This window comes from Meriones unguiculatus, chromosome 2 (genome assembly GCF_030254825.1).
Source record: "Meriones unguiculatus strain TT.TT164.6M chromosome 2, Bangor_MerUng_6.1, whole genome shotgun sequence".
Taxonomy (NCBI): domain Eukaryota; kingdom Metazoa; phylum Chordata; class Mammalia; order Rodentia; family Muridae; genus Meriones; species Meriones unguiculatus.
Window position 1 is genome coordinate 66,659,696 of NC_083350.1, and position 15,304 is coordinate 66,674,999.

At 44.6% G+C, this 15,304-nt stretch overlaps 1 protein-coding gene across 1 annotated transcript in view; it reads right to left on the reverse strand.

Moving 5' to 3' along the window:
* The window catches only part of Dsg2 (desmoglein 2), a 52,635-nt gene that overhangs the window by 3,725 nt on the left and 33,606 nt on the right, over window positions 1-15,304 (reverse strand). Inside the window, exons 9-14 of the mRNA XM_060377638.1 lie at window positions 13,357-13,622; window positions 9,987-10,129; window positions 9,481-9,708; window positions 7,041-7,268; window positions 4,418-4,539; window positions 1,883-2,212 (exon numbers count right to left, since the gene is read on the reverse strand). Coding sequence (XP_060233621.1) covers window positions 1,883-2,212; window positions 4,418-4,539; window positions 7,041-7,268; window positions 9,481-9,708; window positions 9,987-10,129; window positions 13,357-13,622 — 1,317 coding nt within the window. The remainder of the gene's footprint in view (window positions 1-1,882; window positions 2,213-4,417; window positions 4,540-7,040; window positions 7,269-9,480; window positions 9,709-9,986; window positions 10,130-13,356; window positions 13,623-15,304) is intronic.

Genomic DNA, 15,304 nt, shown 5'->3' on the forward strand with positions numbered 1-15,304 from the left:
GGTTGAGGATCGAATATGAAATTTTCATCTCTTGGGCTGGGGAGATGGCTCAGAGGTTAAGAGCACTAATTACCCTTCCAGAGGTCCTGAGTTCAATTCCCAGCACCCACATGGTGGCTCACAACCATCTATAATGTGATGTGATGCCCTGTTCTGGCAAGCAAGTGTACATGCAGATAGAGCACTCACATAAGTAAGTAAGTAAATAAATAAATCTTATTTTTTTTCTCCATCTCTTTCACCTAAATTCATAATCCCTGCAATGCTACCAGACCTATTTAAACGACTGTGGTACCCAGTGTTCTACCATGTCAACCAGATCCGGCCAGCTGACAATGCTACTGTGCCCCTGCTGACTTCCTCTCTTTGTTTTTTCAGCTTCTGACTATAATTATTGATGTGTCTATTTCTCTAGGAGTCTTTGCTTCAAGGCGTTGGGTCCTGTCATAAAGCACTGACACATGTAGGAGTGTTAGGCTTCTACATGAACTGACTAGTTTCCATTCTGAAACAAAAACAATTGGTTCTTTCTAGGAATGAAACATGTTCTGGGATGAATTTTGTCCAGATGAAACACTTATCTCCAGTCCTGTTTTCAATTGCTAATCTGAGGTGAAGACATCGGATTGTCTTTTGTGTAACTTTTATTTTATTTTATTTGTGAATTCCCTTCAGAGTTTGTCTTATAAATAACAAAAATGTGGAGCTAGAGAAATGGTTCAGCGTTTGAGGGCACTTGCTGCTCTTCCAGAGGACTCAGGTTTGATTTCCAGCACCCACATGACTGGAAGCTTACAAACACATGGAACTCCAGTTCCAGGGATCTGACACCCTCTTCTGGCCACCACTGGGACTGCATGCATGTGCTCAGACACATGCAGGCAAAACACCCATACACATAAAATCAATAACGTTAAAACAAACAAATAACAAACAAAAAAACCCCAAACAAAAGTGAGAGTGGATTTATTAGCTTGAGTCTTTTAGACCATGCTCTCCGTCTTCCTTCCTGTGTTTATTCCTCTGAAGACTGCTTCTGCAGAGGGACTGTATTTTCTGACCCATGGTCACTTGTCATAATCACATGACTCGCTTTGACCAAAGCAATGCAAGTGTAAAGGGGGCAGAGTCTGGTAGAGCCTATGATGATTAACCTTCATTACTGACCTGACTGGATTTAGAATTTACCTTGGCTTGTGTTTCTATGAAGCAGTTTTCAAAGAGGTTTGAATAAGGGAAGGGTCACCCACCCTAAGTGAGCGTAGCTCCATTCCATGGGCTGGGATCCCAAACGAAATAAAAATGAAAAAACAAAGTGAGCTGCGAGCCAGCATTCACCTCTCTCTGCTCCCTCAACGTGGATATAACCTGACCAGTCGTCCTATGAGTTCACTGCTGTGCTTTCCACACCACGATGCTCTGTCATCAACTTCTTAAACCATGGGCCCAAATAAACCTTCCCTCCCTCCCTAAGATGTGCTTGTCAGGTGTTTTAACAAAACAAGGAGACAAGTGGCTACCAGAGCTGGTCTGGTTCTGCCACAGGACGGCAGCTCCCCAGGTTCAATCTCCTTTCCTAGTGTGCATCTTAGAATGAAGATGGCATGGAGTGGAGCGGGAACAAATTGACAGGTGAAAACATGAGGAAAAAGGCCTTTGTAAGAACTAAGCAGCTTGCTGGGGCCACTTGTTACTGCAGCAAAAACTTAGCTAACACTGACTGTTTCAGTGAGTCCCAAATCTTTCTCATCGTCTGTAAACACAGCTCAAAAAACAAAACAAAACAAAACCAAACAATCCCATAAAACAATCCCATAAAACTTCCTCACAAAAGCCCACTTAGGAATCTAGAATCTCATCATCCACAAAACCCAGCGCTTACCTCCGTGAAGTAACTTCTTAGGAATTCCTCATTCATGGCCACAGCCCCTCGGGCGCCGCCCATGTCTCTGGCAGCCCCAGCGGCCCTTGTCCTAAGGGTTTCACCTGCGGCGATGGCTCCGGCCGTCCCTACTGCGTGGGTGGCTCCGGCAGCGAGGAGGCTTCTGTGCTCTTCCCATCTTGCGTCAACCTCAGTCAGCTCGTGCTGCGCTTTGGAAAAGGAAGCCGAGCTACTGCCTTTCGCCACGCCTTCCTTGAGCATCGCACCTCCCACTCCGTTTCTCAGGGCTGAATTCTCTGCGTGATCTGCCACCAGAAGCGACGGCACCACCTAGGGGTGAACACAACTGTGAATCCGCAGGACTGAGGGTCAGTGTGCTCAGCAGAAACATGTGAGCTAGGTGGATGTAGGGAGGGAAGAGCTACGTCCCTCTAGGCAAATTAGGAAAACTCCCAGGATGTGACGCATCACTGGAGTCTTGTGAAGGATTGCGTCTTTGCTTTTCCTGCGTCAGAGCTGACTACAAACCATGAAGGACACAAAGCCCAGTTTCTAGCCGCCCCCCACCCCGCCTCACTGAGACAGAATTTTTCTGTGTAGTCTTGGCTGTCCCGGACTGTCACTTTGTAGATCAGGCTACAAACTCTGTGATCCACCTGCCTCTGCCTCTTGAGTGCTGGGGTTAAATGCATGTGCCATGGTGCCCTCTAATCCCAGATTGCTTTATGCGGTCCCTCTTTCCCAGAACCAATGGAATCCACCTCCCCTTTATGGGCTTGTGTGACAGTCACACAACCCTGAAATTTCAGCTGGACACACGGTCATTCAAAATCAAGACTCTGTTTCCATTCTTCCATTGCTACCAGATAGAGTCTTTTGCCTTCTGATTGAAGAGAACCAAGAAGAAAAGGCATATGGACTTGTAGAAAGTGTGGCTATGGAGCAGGTCCTCATGCTGTCTCAGGGGCTTGCTCCAGCCTGCGTCTGGAAGGAAACCATCTGGAGAGCAGCAGGGAGAGTGGAGTGGGGTCATGTGTTGAAGGCTCTCCATGTTCATGGATCCAGGACCACCTACATGTACTCTCTTATTTTTATCTGTTTGCTTAGTTGTTTGAGACAAAAAAAAAAAAAAAAAAAAAAAAAAAAAACTCACTGTGTGGTCAAGACTGGCCTTGAACTTGTGACCCTCTTCCATCAATCTCCCAACTACTGGGGTTATAGGGCTGTGTTACTGTTTGAATATGAAATGTCCCCTGTAGGCTCATGTGTTTGACCACTTGGTCTTCAGCTGGTGGGGTGCTTTGGAAGATTGTGGAACTATGAGAAGGCAGAGCTTCTCTAGAGAAAGTGGATCACTGTAGGGGGGGATGGGACGGCCTTAGGGTTTTATAACCCAACATCACTTTCTGTTTGCTCTCTGCTTCCCAATTATAGATGCAATTCCACCAGCCCCTTCCTTCACACTTTGGCTACCAAGCCTTCCCTGCCACGATGGATTGTATCTCTCAAACTGTAAGCCAAATAAGCCTTTCCTTCCTCGATTGTCTGTCGGCGGCTGTCACAAGGAAAGCAGTCAACATGGAGAGTCATCATGCTCTACTTTGCTGACACTCGAAGTTGAAACTTACATCCTATGGAAAACGGACAGTTGTGGCAGACGAGGAGGAGAGACCCAGGGTGCAGACCCAGGGCGAGAGACGGGGGATCTGACTCTTAAGCAATAGGAAATGGATTTGGGCATACTTCATAAGCACCTTGGGGAGGGAGGTTGACCTCTGTCAACCAAATACATACACCAAGAATGGAAGTGGTCAGATCCTGGTACTGAAAGGACCATTTAATAGTGGGGCAGAAGAGTCTAGTCTGAAACCTCATGTGCTCTTGCCCTCCCTGTCCCTTGCTCTACATAGTTTGGATCACCTGCAGACTTATGGTCTGCATTCTCAATAGCACAGGACATACCACAGCGCAGTCGAAGCCTTTCCATTATGCCCTGGCAAACAAGAGAGAATACGCTATCGCTTGAGCCTGTTGTTTAGCAAAGGCATGCGCATGAGGTCTAATGACTACAACATCAGCACAGGCCCTGTGACCTTGGAAGGTACAGGGCTTTTTCCTCACCAGCAAGCAAGCAGTCAGTTCTGCAGTGGACATCATCTGGGTCCCTCAACTTCCCTGTGACACTGTCAGATCCCACAGATGGAGGGCTCAGTTCTCCCAACATGGTTAGTTCCAAGGTGCCAAGGACTTTAAGAATAGAACGCTGGCTCTTAAAGTATATGTTTCACAATGTGACAGCTCTGTTAGTCTCTCATGACCAAAAGTGTTGCAAATGCTCACTAAGTAAGGCACCGTTGAAATCACAAAGGAAGGCTAGGCATGGTGGTTCACAGCTATGAATCCCTGTACTTGGTTGTCCAAGGCAGGAGGAATGCTTTGACTTCGAGGCTAGTCTGGGTGAGACTGTTCAAACTCCCCACGTCCCCCAATAAAATCAGACCAGTAGCAGGTTGCAGCATGGCCTGATGCACTGACCTTGTCCTCAGGTGGTGCCCCTTCATTATTCCAAGGGTGCAGCATCTCTATGGTGCCAGGAATGGGGGCGAAGCCTTTGGCGCCCTCTCCGCAGTGGCATATCAGCAGCAAGAGTGGTACAACTGTACAAAGCAAAAGTGGAGTCCAGAGATCCGTTTACCAACTAAACACACATCATTTAGAATTCACATTTGACTCCTTGACATATTTGAAGCTTCTTTTTTCTTTTTTGTGTTTTTGACTTTGATCCAACCTCCCCAACCTTGCTTTTGGTTGGATTACACCAAAGCCCATAGGCAGACAGAGTGATCTAACGCGAGGTCTCACTCATCACAGAGAACCTTTCTCTGGCTCCTGTGATTACATGAGCTCATATGCACATTAGAAAAACCAAGGGAAAGATGAAAAAACTTAAAACTACTGTCCAAAGGTTTTTTGTTAAGTCTACTGTCTAAAAGATATGTATCAGAGTGATCAAAAGCAGCCAAGAATGGTGGCTCATGCCTGTGATTCCCTCAGTATCTGGCAATTCTCCCATGCGTGGGAGGTTGAAGCAGGAGGATTCCTGTGAGTTTTAAGGCCAGCCTGAGCTAGAGTGAAACCTGGTCTCTAAAGCCCCATTAAAAACAAAACAAAACAAATCACAATACAACATAACAAACTCCACCCTGGGGGAAAAACAGAATAAAATATCAATATATTCTATAACAACAAAGTTATTGTATTTTACCTCAGAGTGGGGCTCTGACCAGACCCGACTCTTTCTCTGATGTTTCAGTTCATGAACTGAACTACCTAAGTATCATTTTCTTTTCTCTGCATTTATCTATCTATCTATCTATCTATCTATCTATCTATCTATCTATCTATCTATCTATTTTCAGATAGAGTTGTTGTGGATATAAACATCATTTTGTTTTGGTACCAGGTGTGGGATGTGGGACTGATTCAGATGGTCCACAGCAACAGACTATTTGCCTCATGCGGGCTCTGAGAGGAGCTCAGAGTTTTGTTTGTTTGTTTTTTAAGTATGTCTACACAATTGTCTCTATTTTTCTCTAACTTTTAAATTCTCCTTTTCGGTTTTGAGGCTGAGTATCATTATGTAGGCCTGGCTGGTCCATAGCAGCAGACTCTTTGCCTCATGCGGGCTCTGAGAGGAGCTCTTTGTCAGCTGCAGATAGTTTAAATCTGAGGAGGACTCTGGAGAGAGAATAAATGCCAGAGCCCAGAGAGTGAGGCGCTAGGAGAAAGAACAAGGCTGCTTCTGCTTCCCCCTTGCTGCTCTGGGTTGCTGTTGTGAGACAAGAAACTGGAGATCTCCTGAAAGGAGGATTGGACTGGCTCCAAGGAACCTGATGACCCTAACCAGCAGGAAGCAGCTCACAGAATTTCAGCCCCTCTCCCACTAACCCTGTCTCTCTCCTACCTGGTGTTGGGGTGTTGGAATGGATTTGGGTAGAGTAGGGAGAAAAAGATAAAATAAATGTAAATAAAAGTTTTTGAAAAAGTACGGCAACACAGGGTATCATACAGCCCAGGCTGGCCTTGAACTCAATATGTTACTGAGAAAGATCCTGAAGTCTTGACCCTTCTGCCTCCACTTCCTGAGTTCTGGGATCACAAGTGTGCTGTGCCACTGTATCTAATTTCATGTGATTTGGAGGTTGAGCCCAGGTATGCGAGGTAGAAATCTACCAACTCAACCACACACCTAAGTATCATTTTAAAAAAAATCAATAGTAATCAAGTGTCATGGGCTGAGGGCCAGATTAGGCTACAGGGAAGCTGGGATGGGAAGACAAGGCATGGAATTCCTACATGAATGATGCCCACCCAACTCATGGTAACCTAAAACAAGTCACTCTCCATCAAATAGAGCTGATGGGCTAGAGGCCTGTTGTAAATTATTGAGTTCTGGGCATTTAACTAGACATCTACAGCTGTCTCTAATAGGGCCCCCCTCTTTCCAAGGAGATAAGCCCAGGCTGTCTTGGAGGTGCTGGTCTGCCCAAGTTCAGATAAGGTGGGACTGCAGGTGAAGCCAGGTCTTTGGAGGGATGGAGGGCAGGTAGGACTGTCTGGGCACAGCTGGGAGCTTAGAAAAGGGATAGTCAGCTGCAGTTGGTGCTGGCCAGGGGCAAGCTGAGTAGCCAGGAGTGGAGGCAGAGGAGCCTTGACGAGTTGAGTGTGCAAAGAACAGTTAGATTGCAATAAATCTCGTTTGTAAAAATAACCTTATATCCGCATGGCACATACATATGCCAAGTCTTTTCTGAAGACCCATTAGCACTACTCAAGGCACTGGGAATCCAGCGGAGCAACAGATACCACCCTCTCCAGAGGTATCCGAGTGTGAATACCAGCAGGAGTTACGGCCAAAGTCAGAAGGGCATGCTTTGCCCTTTATTTTATTGAAAAACCAATGTATTTTGTAAGACTAACTTTTCAACCAATGCATGCACTCAGCTCTGCTGGATTTATCAAGCATCTTGGCTGTCTCCCTGCTCACTCTCCAAGGTGCTGTCATGAGGTTAAATCGAGAATGTCAGGAAGTCACTAACTACAGGGTTAGGAAGTGGCCGTGGACTGAAGACACTCAAGACAGGCTCTGAAGACTTACGGAGCAAGAGCAGGAGGGCCAGAATCATGAGAGCGATGGCGGCGGGTCCCAGGCCAACGTAGTTGTCGTACAGGGCTGCTGCACAGCCACCGCCCCTCAGACACTCGCACACGGTGAGCTGGAGGACCTGCCTCTCCGGGCAGCTGAAGCCCTGGCTGTCGGAAATCAGGAGGGGAACCTCACTTCTCCCGAGCTTTCGCTCACTTTGCTGCAGCAGCACACTAGTACCTGCAAGAGGGGAGGCGCGGGGAAGAGAATTGAGTGGCTGTTGAGGGAAGACAAACTAAGGAGTCTTAACGTAGCCCCAGCTCCCCATGTTGTTCATTCTCTGTGCTCATCAAAATGTGTTCACAGGTTTTCAAAGGAAGTTTAACTAGCAGAGGGTCAGGGTTGGACACACCTTTTTTTTTTTTTTTAAATTTTATTTTATTTTATTTTTTCATCACTTATTTAGTTTTTACTTTATGTGCATTGGTGTGAGGGTATCAGATCCCTTGGAACTGGAGTTACAGACAGTTGTGAGCCACCATGTGGGTGCTAGGAATTGAACCCAGGACCTTTGGAAGAGCAGCCAATGCTCTTAACCACTGAGCCATCTCTCCAGCCCAGACACACCTTTATGATGATTAATTTAGCTAACGGGTGTGGTCTACTAGAGGCCAAGAACAACAGCCCCACTGTCCAGTCAGGGGGGAATGAAATGGTACGTGAGATGACATTTATATGAGTAACATTTTCATTCGATGACTTTTTACCAGTTATTAAAAAAGAAGCTATCAAAGTAGCTTTTAAATGTAGCAGAAACTGCGTGATGTCAATCCCAGTTTGGATAATTTTCCGGACAGGCTCATCTTCGACAATACCTTCTCTCTATATACCTGTTTTATCTCTTTTGTTAGCAAGTCTGGTAATGGCATTTTCACATTATTTAAGTAAGCATTTCAATGCAGTGAGAGATATATAAACGACAAGAAAAGTAACAGTGTTTACACCCAGAGATTGAGCAGGACAATAGCAGTTTGAGGCCAGCACAGGCCAGAGTAAGACCCTGTCTCAAAAAACAAGCAAACTGAAACAACAACAAGGCCGCCAAAACAATAAAAAAATTTTGAAGTTATATCTCAAAGAGAGAAAGAAAGTTACATTTGCTTATTTACTGTGACGAGGCTATGTCTGTGTGTTCCAGTACCATGGTCAGCATGTGGAGGTTAGAGTTGGGTCCCGGCTCTGGAACCCAGTAGTGAGGCTTGGCAGCAAGGGCCTTTACCTACTGGGCTATCTTGCTGATATTATTTCTTTGAGATAAGGCCTTGCTATGTAGACCAGGCCAGTCTGGAACTTGATCAGTAGTTGAGGCTAACCTCAAAATAATCCTCTTGTCTCTGCTTCCTAAGGGCTAGGATTGTGAGAACCATTTGTACCTGGCTTGTTGTGTGCATTAAAACAAAACAAAACAACAACAAAAACAAAACTCAATATAAACAAGCAGTGGAAAAAACAAGGAAAACCTTTCTCTGAACTACTTTAAAGTAAGCTATAGACAGTCGCTGGTAACTATGATATAAGCCTTTCTGAAATGAACAATGCCTGTTAAATAGTCTTCTGGGTAGAACTTTCAGCATTTGAGACTGTCCCAAGGACACCCAAAAGATCACCTCAACAAGAGGAATGTGCCTAAGGCACAGGCATTTGACTGCACCCACCAGCACTGCGTTAGCATGTGTGCCAGGCCCTTTGCAGATCATCTTCATCACAAACTAGTTTTGTGCCTTTCAGCAAGTAGCTACACCCTAGGTAGGCCAGCGTCCTCCGCCACCATCAGGAAATGATGTTACTGTGCAAGGATTAAAGGAGATGGTGTATGCAGAGGGCGTGGCACACAGTATATGTTCAATAAATATGATTTTAAACAGTGCACTTTATGAACGAGTGATTGCTGTCTATGGGAAGGCTCTCATCTCCTCAGCTTGCGAGACGAAAGTACTTGAAGGGCTACTTGGAGAAAACTCAGCCTCCTTTAAGGCATGCTAGGCCATCTTTACTTTCCACAGGTCTGTATGAGGAGCTGCGGTACTGCTGGAGTTTCAGAGCCTTGTTTTTTTTTCTCCCATGAAGACTATATTGGGGATTACATTGGAAGTATAATTTGAGAGAGGACACACGGTCTACATTGTTACTGCTTTTGATGCACGGTCTCACTGGCTCTGGCTGGGCTGGGACTCCTGATGTAGACTAAGTTTGCCTTGAACTCACAGAGGCATAACAGAGAACTCACTATTTTGCCTCCTTGGCACTGAAAGTAAAGGTGTGTGCCACCACTCCTGGCTGAAAAATATACTGGAAGTAAAAGTTGAGAGAAGAAGGAGCCTACATTATAAGAGTTTTAGTTATCCATCATGCTTACTATCTAGATTTTGATGTGGCTTAGTGATTTACTCACTCTCTTGGTGTGTTATTTTCCACTTTTGTGCTGTTCCAGGGGGCTGGTCAATGATGGAGAAGCTGAATGGCCCACTGTTCTGGGGTCCATCCAAATCCTGTGCAGTGACATTCACGTACGGTGCATCCTCACAGACACTCTGTACTGGGTCCACCAGTGTGGGGCAGTTGTCATTGATGTCTTCAACAGTGATAACGACAGTGCCAGTGATGGTTTTTTGGGGATGATCTTGAAAACAAGCAGGAGAGAGTTCAGACTTCTGAGTCTATTGCTCACTGTGGCTACAGTTTCAGTACGGAAGCCTATTGGGCAAGAAGTGGGTGCTCAGCACTGAGGATGCCTCCCGCAGCTGGGTCTCAGATTGCTGTCAGTGCTAAGTCACTACACAGGCAAGAACGTGCAGGCTTATCGGCTGACCATTTACACAGTCAGAACAAATGCTCCCGCTGCAGGGAGATAAAGTCTAAACACATTTAATCAGGAAAAGCATCTGCTCAACGACTTACCATCGGATATAGCCACAACCTTTACAGTGTAGGTGCCATTTTGGACGTATCTAGACTCAAAGTCAGGAATCTTCAAAAGCTTAATTTCTGAAGTAACAGAATCCACAGAGACCCAGTTGTCTATATCTTCCATTTTCACATATCTGTTACAAAACAAACACCAAATTAATGTTTAATTCTGGGCACAGTGGGACTCACATCTGTGCCTCTTTCAACCTGAACTTTATCCCAGTAGCTATGTCCTTGTTATACTCACTGGGTTTGAATGTCACAAGGCAGGTTCACTAGGCTTATACAGTCTATTGAGATGTTATCAATATTTAAATAGAACTCAAGAAAATCAGTGGTTGCCTGAAATGGAAGCAACCCAACATTGTGAGATATTGTATAGTGGTTGGAATGATGACTTTCAAGCAGAATTGATTGAAAATGAAAACACTACATTGCTGGGTTTCTTCTCTCAAAGTGAGAAAACACTGTGAAAAGCCAACTGTAAGAAGGCAGAGAGAATATGCTCATATTAGGTTTTCAGAATTATATACACTGAGTACACTGACGTTAACAAATAAAAATACAAACACAGCCAAACACTAGCCTCTTGGTCCAGCAAATCAAATCAATACTTTATTTTTTATTAAGTAGCTATTTAAGCACTCAAGAATGGGTGGCTAATTTATAATAATATTTGTGTTCACTATTTGAAAACAATCCAATTATATAAACTACAACTTTACACCTCCTATTATTGTTATGTAAATGATTGTAGAGGGCAGTATGGTCCAAAACTTGGGACATAAAAGCAGAAGGATCAGAAGTTGAAGGTTATCCTTGGCTACATTGTGAGTGCAAGGCCAGCCTAGGCTAATGACACCCTGTCTTAACAAACAAACAATCCCTAACACTGTAAAAGTAAAACTATACAAATAAACGTAAAAAGCAACTGGCAACACACTTGGGTTTTCTGAAGTACTTCTGAGTGTCCTGTCAGAAATTTTAAGCAGGCATTTATTGCCTGGCCCATTTTTCCATTTTCATAGCTATTACACAATAAGATTGCCTATGCAGTAAATCTACAAATCATAGTGGAATGCATTCTGTGGTGTCATTTAAAGAGTGACATCTGATAGTCAGAGCTGATCTATTGTGGAACTCGGCATTCCGGCAGGATAGCAGCTCACGTGTTATCTCAGAGAGCTGGAAATTACTGAATGAATCAGCACAATAACACACTATGACAAAATTAAAGATACAATTCTTTTGCTGTCTTTATTAAGTTTTTTAGAAGGATTTTCATTTTTATATTAAATTATGTGCAAGTGTGCTTATCTGAGTGTGGATATGTGCAGGTGTGGGCAGGTGTGTGCAGGTGCCCTCAGAGGTCAGCAGAGGTTGCCAGGACCTCTAGAGCTGGAGTTACAGGTGAAGTTCTAGGAAACAAACGTGGGTCCTCTATAGAAGCAGCAGGTACTCTTGACCGCTGAGCCACCTCTCCAGACCTTTCTGTCCTTATGAAGGCTTCAAACACAGCAACACAATGAGCTAAGTGGTCTAACTTAGCTATGCCTCCCAGAAGTTATGAAGACTCAGAGGTGCAAGTTGAAGGTCAAGGCTGCTTCCTCTCTAATGTTCTATAATTACACGCTAAGGAAAGGAAATGTGACTCGAGAGAGACAGAAGCATATCTTATCATCTTCAAGCAACAAATACCATTTTGATAACAGTCATAGGCCCTGATTAAAAATAGCAGCAAGAGCCAGGCACAGTGGCACATGCCTGTGATCTCAGCACTTGGAGAGGTAGAGGCAGGCAGATCTCTGTGAGTTTGAGGCCAGCCTGATCTACAAAGTGAGCCCAAGGCAGCCAAGGCTACACAGAGAAACCCTGTCTCAGAAAAAAACAAAACAAAAGAACAACAACAACAAAAATAACTGCAAGACCTAAAAAAAAAAAAAATTGTCAGGAGCCATTTTCAATAGGTTGCTATTAGAACATGCAAGGTTCTCAGTGAATGCAGAGAGAAATCACATAGAATCCCCCATTCTGGGGACTCGGCCAGGGGTTGCCCTGTGAAATGGATATCCTCATGGTGGTTAAAAGCAGATCACCCACCTCGGAGGAACAGCCTGGCCCCTGCAGGAAGAGTTAGCAAAAGATGGTCACAGGTGATTTCAGGAAGCAATGGAAGGCGCTTAATAATATTAACTTGGGAAAGAGTTATCTATTCTGTGACTGATAGATTCCATTAATGGAGATTCAGAAAATAGTCAAAAAGACAGTTGGAGAGCTTTCTCTGGATTCCCTTCGCTGCCATAGTTGGTCCTATTTTCAGATGAGATGTTTTATGAAGCCCAGTACCCAGGGACACAGGCGTAAAGACATACAAACAGAAAGTGCCCCTTACTTCCCCCCAAAGCTATGAATCTCAGCAGCCAAATAAGTAACTCAACCCAAATAACTTCATAAGCATCAGCTTTGTAGAGGGGTCTTCCCTTGGGGTAACCCTAGAGCTAAAATAGAGATTCACTTTGAGAAATTTAAAGTGTGCCAGTGTAAGCTGTCACTACAGACCAGTGAAATCCTTTCTGTAGTGACAACGGCCGCTCAGTTCCTCACACATGTATTTTAAGTGATGACCACTGTGATCAATACACACCCCAGCTCACAGGGACTAGGAAGATGGCTCAGTGGTTTAGAGTGCTTAGTGACCTTGGAGAGGACCTGGCTTCAGTTCGCAGCACCCACCAGGTGGCTCACAACTACCTGTAACGCCAGCTTCAGGGAACCCGGCACCCTTTTCTGATCTCTGTGGGCTCATGCATGCATGTGGTGCACAGACACACAGTCCAGTGGATGCACACAGAAGTCCACCCCTCCTTGAACTAAATAAAGTGGCTTAAATAAAGAGACAGGGGTCACTGTGTAGCTCGGGCTGGCCAGGATCTCAGAAACCCCCTGCTTCAGCCTCCACAATACTGGGGTATAAGCACATGTCATCCTTAGCACGTGGTTAATCTTATCTGTTACTTCCTCACCCTCCAGTGTGCTGGGAAACAAGAGACTTTTTCAGACTTCTCTAGTCAGCTACCGTGGAGGTGACCAGCCCACCCCTGCCTCCACACAGGGGCTGAGGGATGGGCGTCAGAATGGAAACTCCTCCTTCTTCAATTACAGGATCAGTTTGGGGGAACTGATTTCACAAACCTTTGGCAAACTAATTCTGGGATGTGAAGTAATGAGCTGCTTAGATTTTGTTGTGAGTTTTGAAAATAGGCATTTCGAAACAAACAAACAAACAAACCAACCAACTAACAAACCAAACAGGCAGGGTAGGTAATTAAAACCCAGAAATACACTCACAACCATGTCTTACTTTACTTTAGCTGCTTTTCCAGTGTCTTCATCAAAAACTTGAAATTTTCCAATCGAGCGGCTGAGGCTAGATCTATCCATTGCCTCACTAGCTCGGACGGAGATGGTGCTGCTCTTAAAATGAATGCCTTCAACCACGTTCTTGACCTTGACAGTGATGGGAATGGGTGTGGGCTTGTACTTGTTCCTTATAGACTTGTGGAAAGCTGCTTTATTAGTGACAAGAATGCTGAAGTTCAGGTTCTTCATTTTTTCATAGTCGACTTCCTAGAGAGACAAAGCCAAGGGTAATGCTGAGTAACCAGAACACTTGAGTGCACACACACACACACACACACACACACACACACACACACACAGATAGACACACAAACAAAGACACACAGACATACACACAAACAGACATACGGACACATACACACATATAGATACACATACTACACATAACAGACACACAGACACACAGGCACAGACACGCAGACTCACATACACACACAGACACATCTGGATTTAAATATCAGCTCAACACACAGCTGAACTGAGCAGAGTTCAGTTCTACATCGACAGCAACCAACTATAAATCCTATTTGGAAATTCATAAATGTGAAGGATTTCTAGGAGTTTAAAAAATTATTATTATTATTTGAGAATTTTACTCAATGTTTGGTCATCTCACCTTCTCCTAGGTCCACTCCCACTTTCTTTCTCAGTTCTGTTCTTTCTCTTTCTCTCAACCCACGAAGTCCAGTTTTTGCTGTCTAGTTACTCTCGGGCATGAGGCCTATCCTGGTGTGTGGTCAATATACCAGGTGTCACACCATTAAAGAAATCTGACTCCCCCTATCCCAGCAGCCATCAAATGCCAACAGCTCCTCAACGAGGGGTGGGACCTTGTACCCACCTTTCCCCCTCCATGCTGGGAATTTGTTTGGTGTGAGTATGTACAGGACTTGAACACACTGTCACAGTCTCTGTGAGTTCATATGTGCAAAGAAACACTTCTTTGAAGTCATCTACCACTTCTGGTCTTTACATTTATTAGTATTTTGGGAACAATAAAAGAGAAGCTTTTCCTTGGGCTGGAACTCACTCTGCAAGCCAAACTGGCCTTGAATATGTCACGATCTTTCTGCCTCTTAGGTGCTACCTCAAGTGGGCTGAGCCACCATGTCCACCAAACATGTTTATGTTGGTCAAGATCACAGTTATTTTCAGAAGCATATATTTCTATTTTTTTAAGATAAAGCTGAGTACTAGATTTACATTTTTTTGTTTGTTTTATTTATACATATCCTGCCTGCACCAGATCTCATTACAGATGGTTGTGAGCTACCATGTGGTTGCAGGGAACTGAACTCAGTACCTTTGGAAGAATAGCCAGTGCTCTTAACCTCTGAGCCATCTCTCCAGCCCATATATTTCTATTTTTAACAAGCAAAAGTGAATCTTCTGCAATGGAAAAATCAGTTAATTTAATAAAAATTAATATTCACTAACACATATTCCATGAGCGTATTTTTGATGAATGGGGCTGTAGAGCACATGGCGGCTGTGAGGAATAGCTTATGTCACCTTGACACAAGCTAACGTCATCTGAGAAGAGGGAGCATCAGTTGATAAAATGCCTCCCTAAGATCAGGAGGAAGGAAGCCTGAAGGAGGACCTTTTTTAAATCAGTGATTGATGGGGGAGGGCCCAGCTCGTGGTGAGTGGGGTATCCCTGGGCAGGTGGTCCTGGGTTCTATAAGAAAGCAGACGAAGCAAACCATGGTGAGCACACACACCAGTAAGCAGCACCCCTCCACGGCCTCTGCATGAGCTCCTGCTCCAGGTTCCTGCCCTTTTGAGTTCCTGTCCTGACTTCCTTCAAGGATGGACTACAGCGTGGAAGTGTAAGCTGAACAAACCCTTTCTTTCCTCTACGACTTGCTCTTGGTCACAGTGTTTCA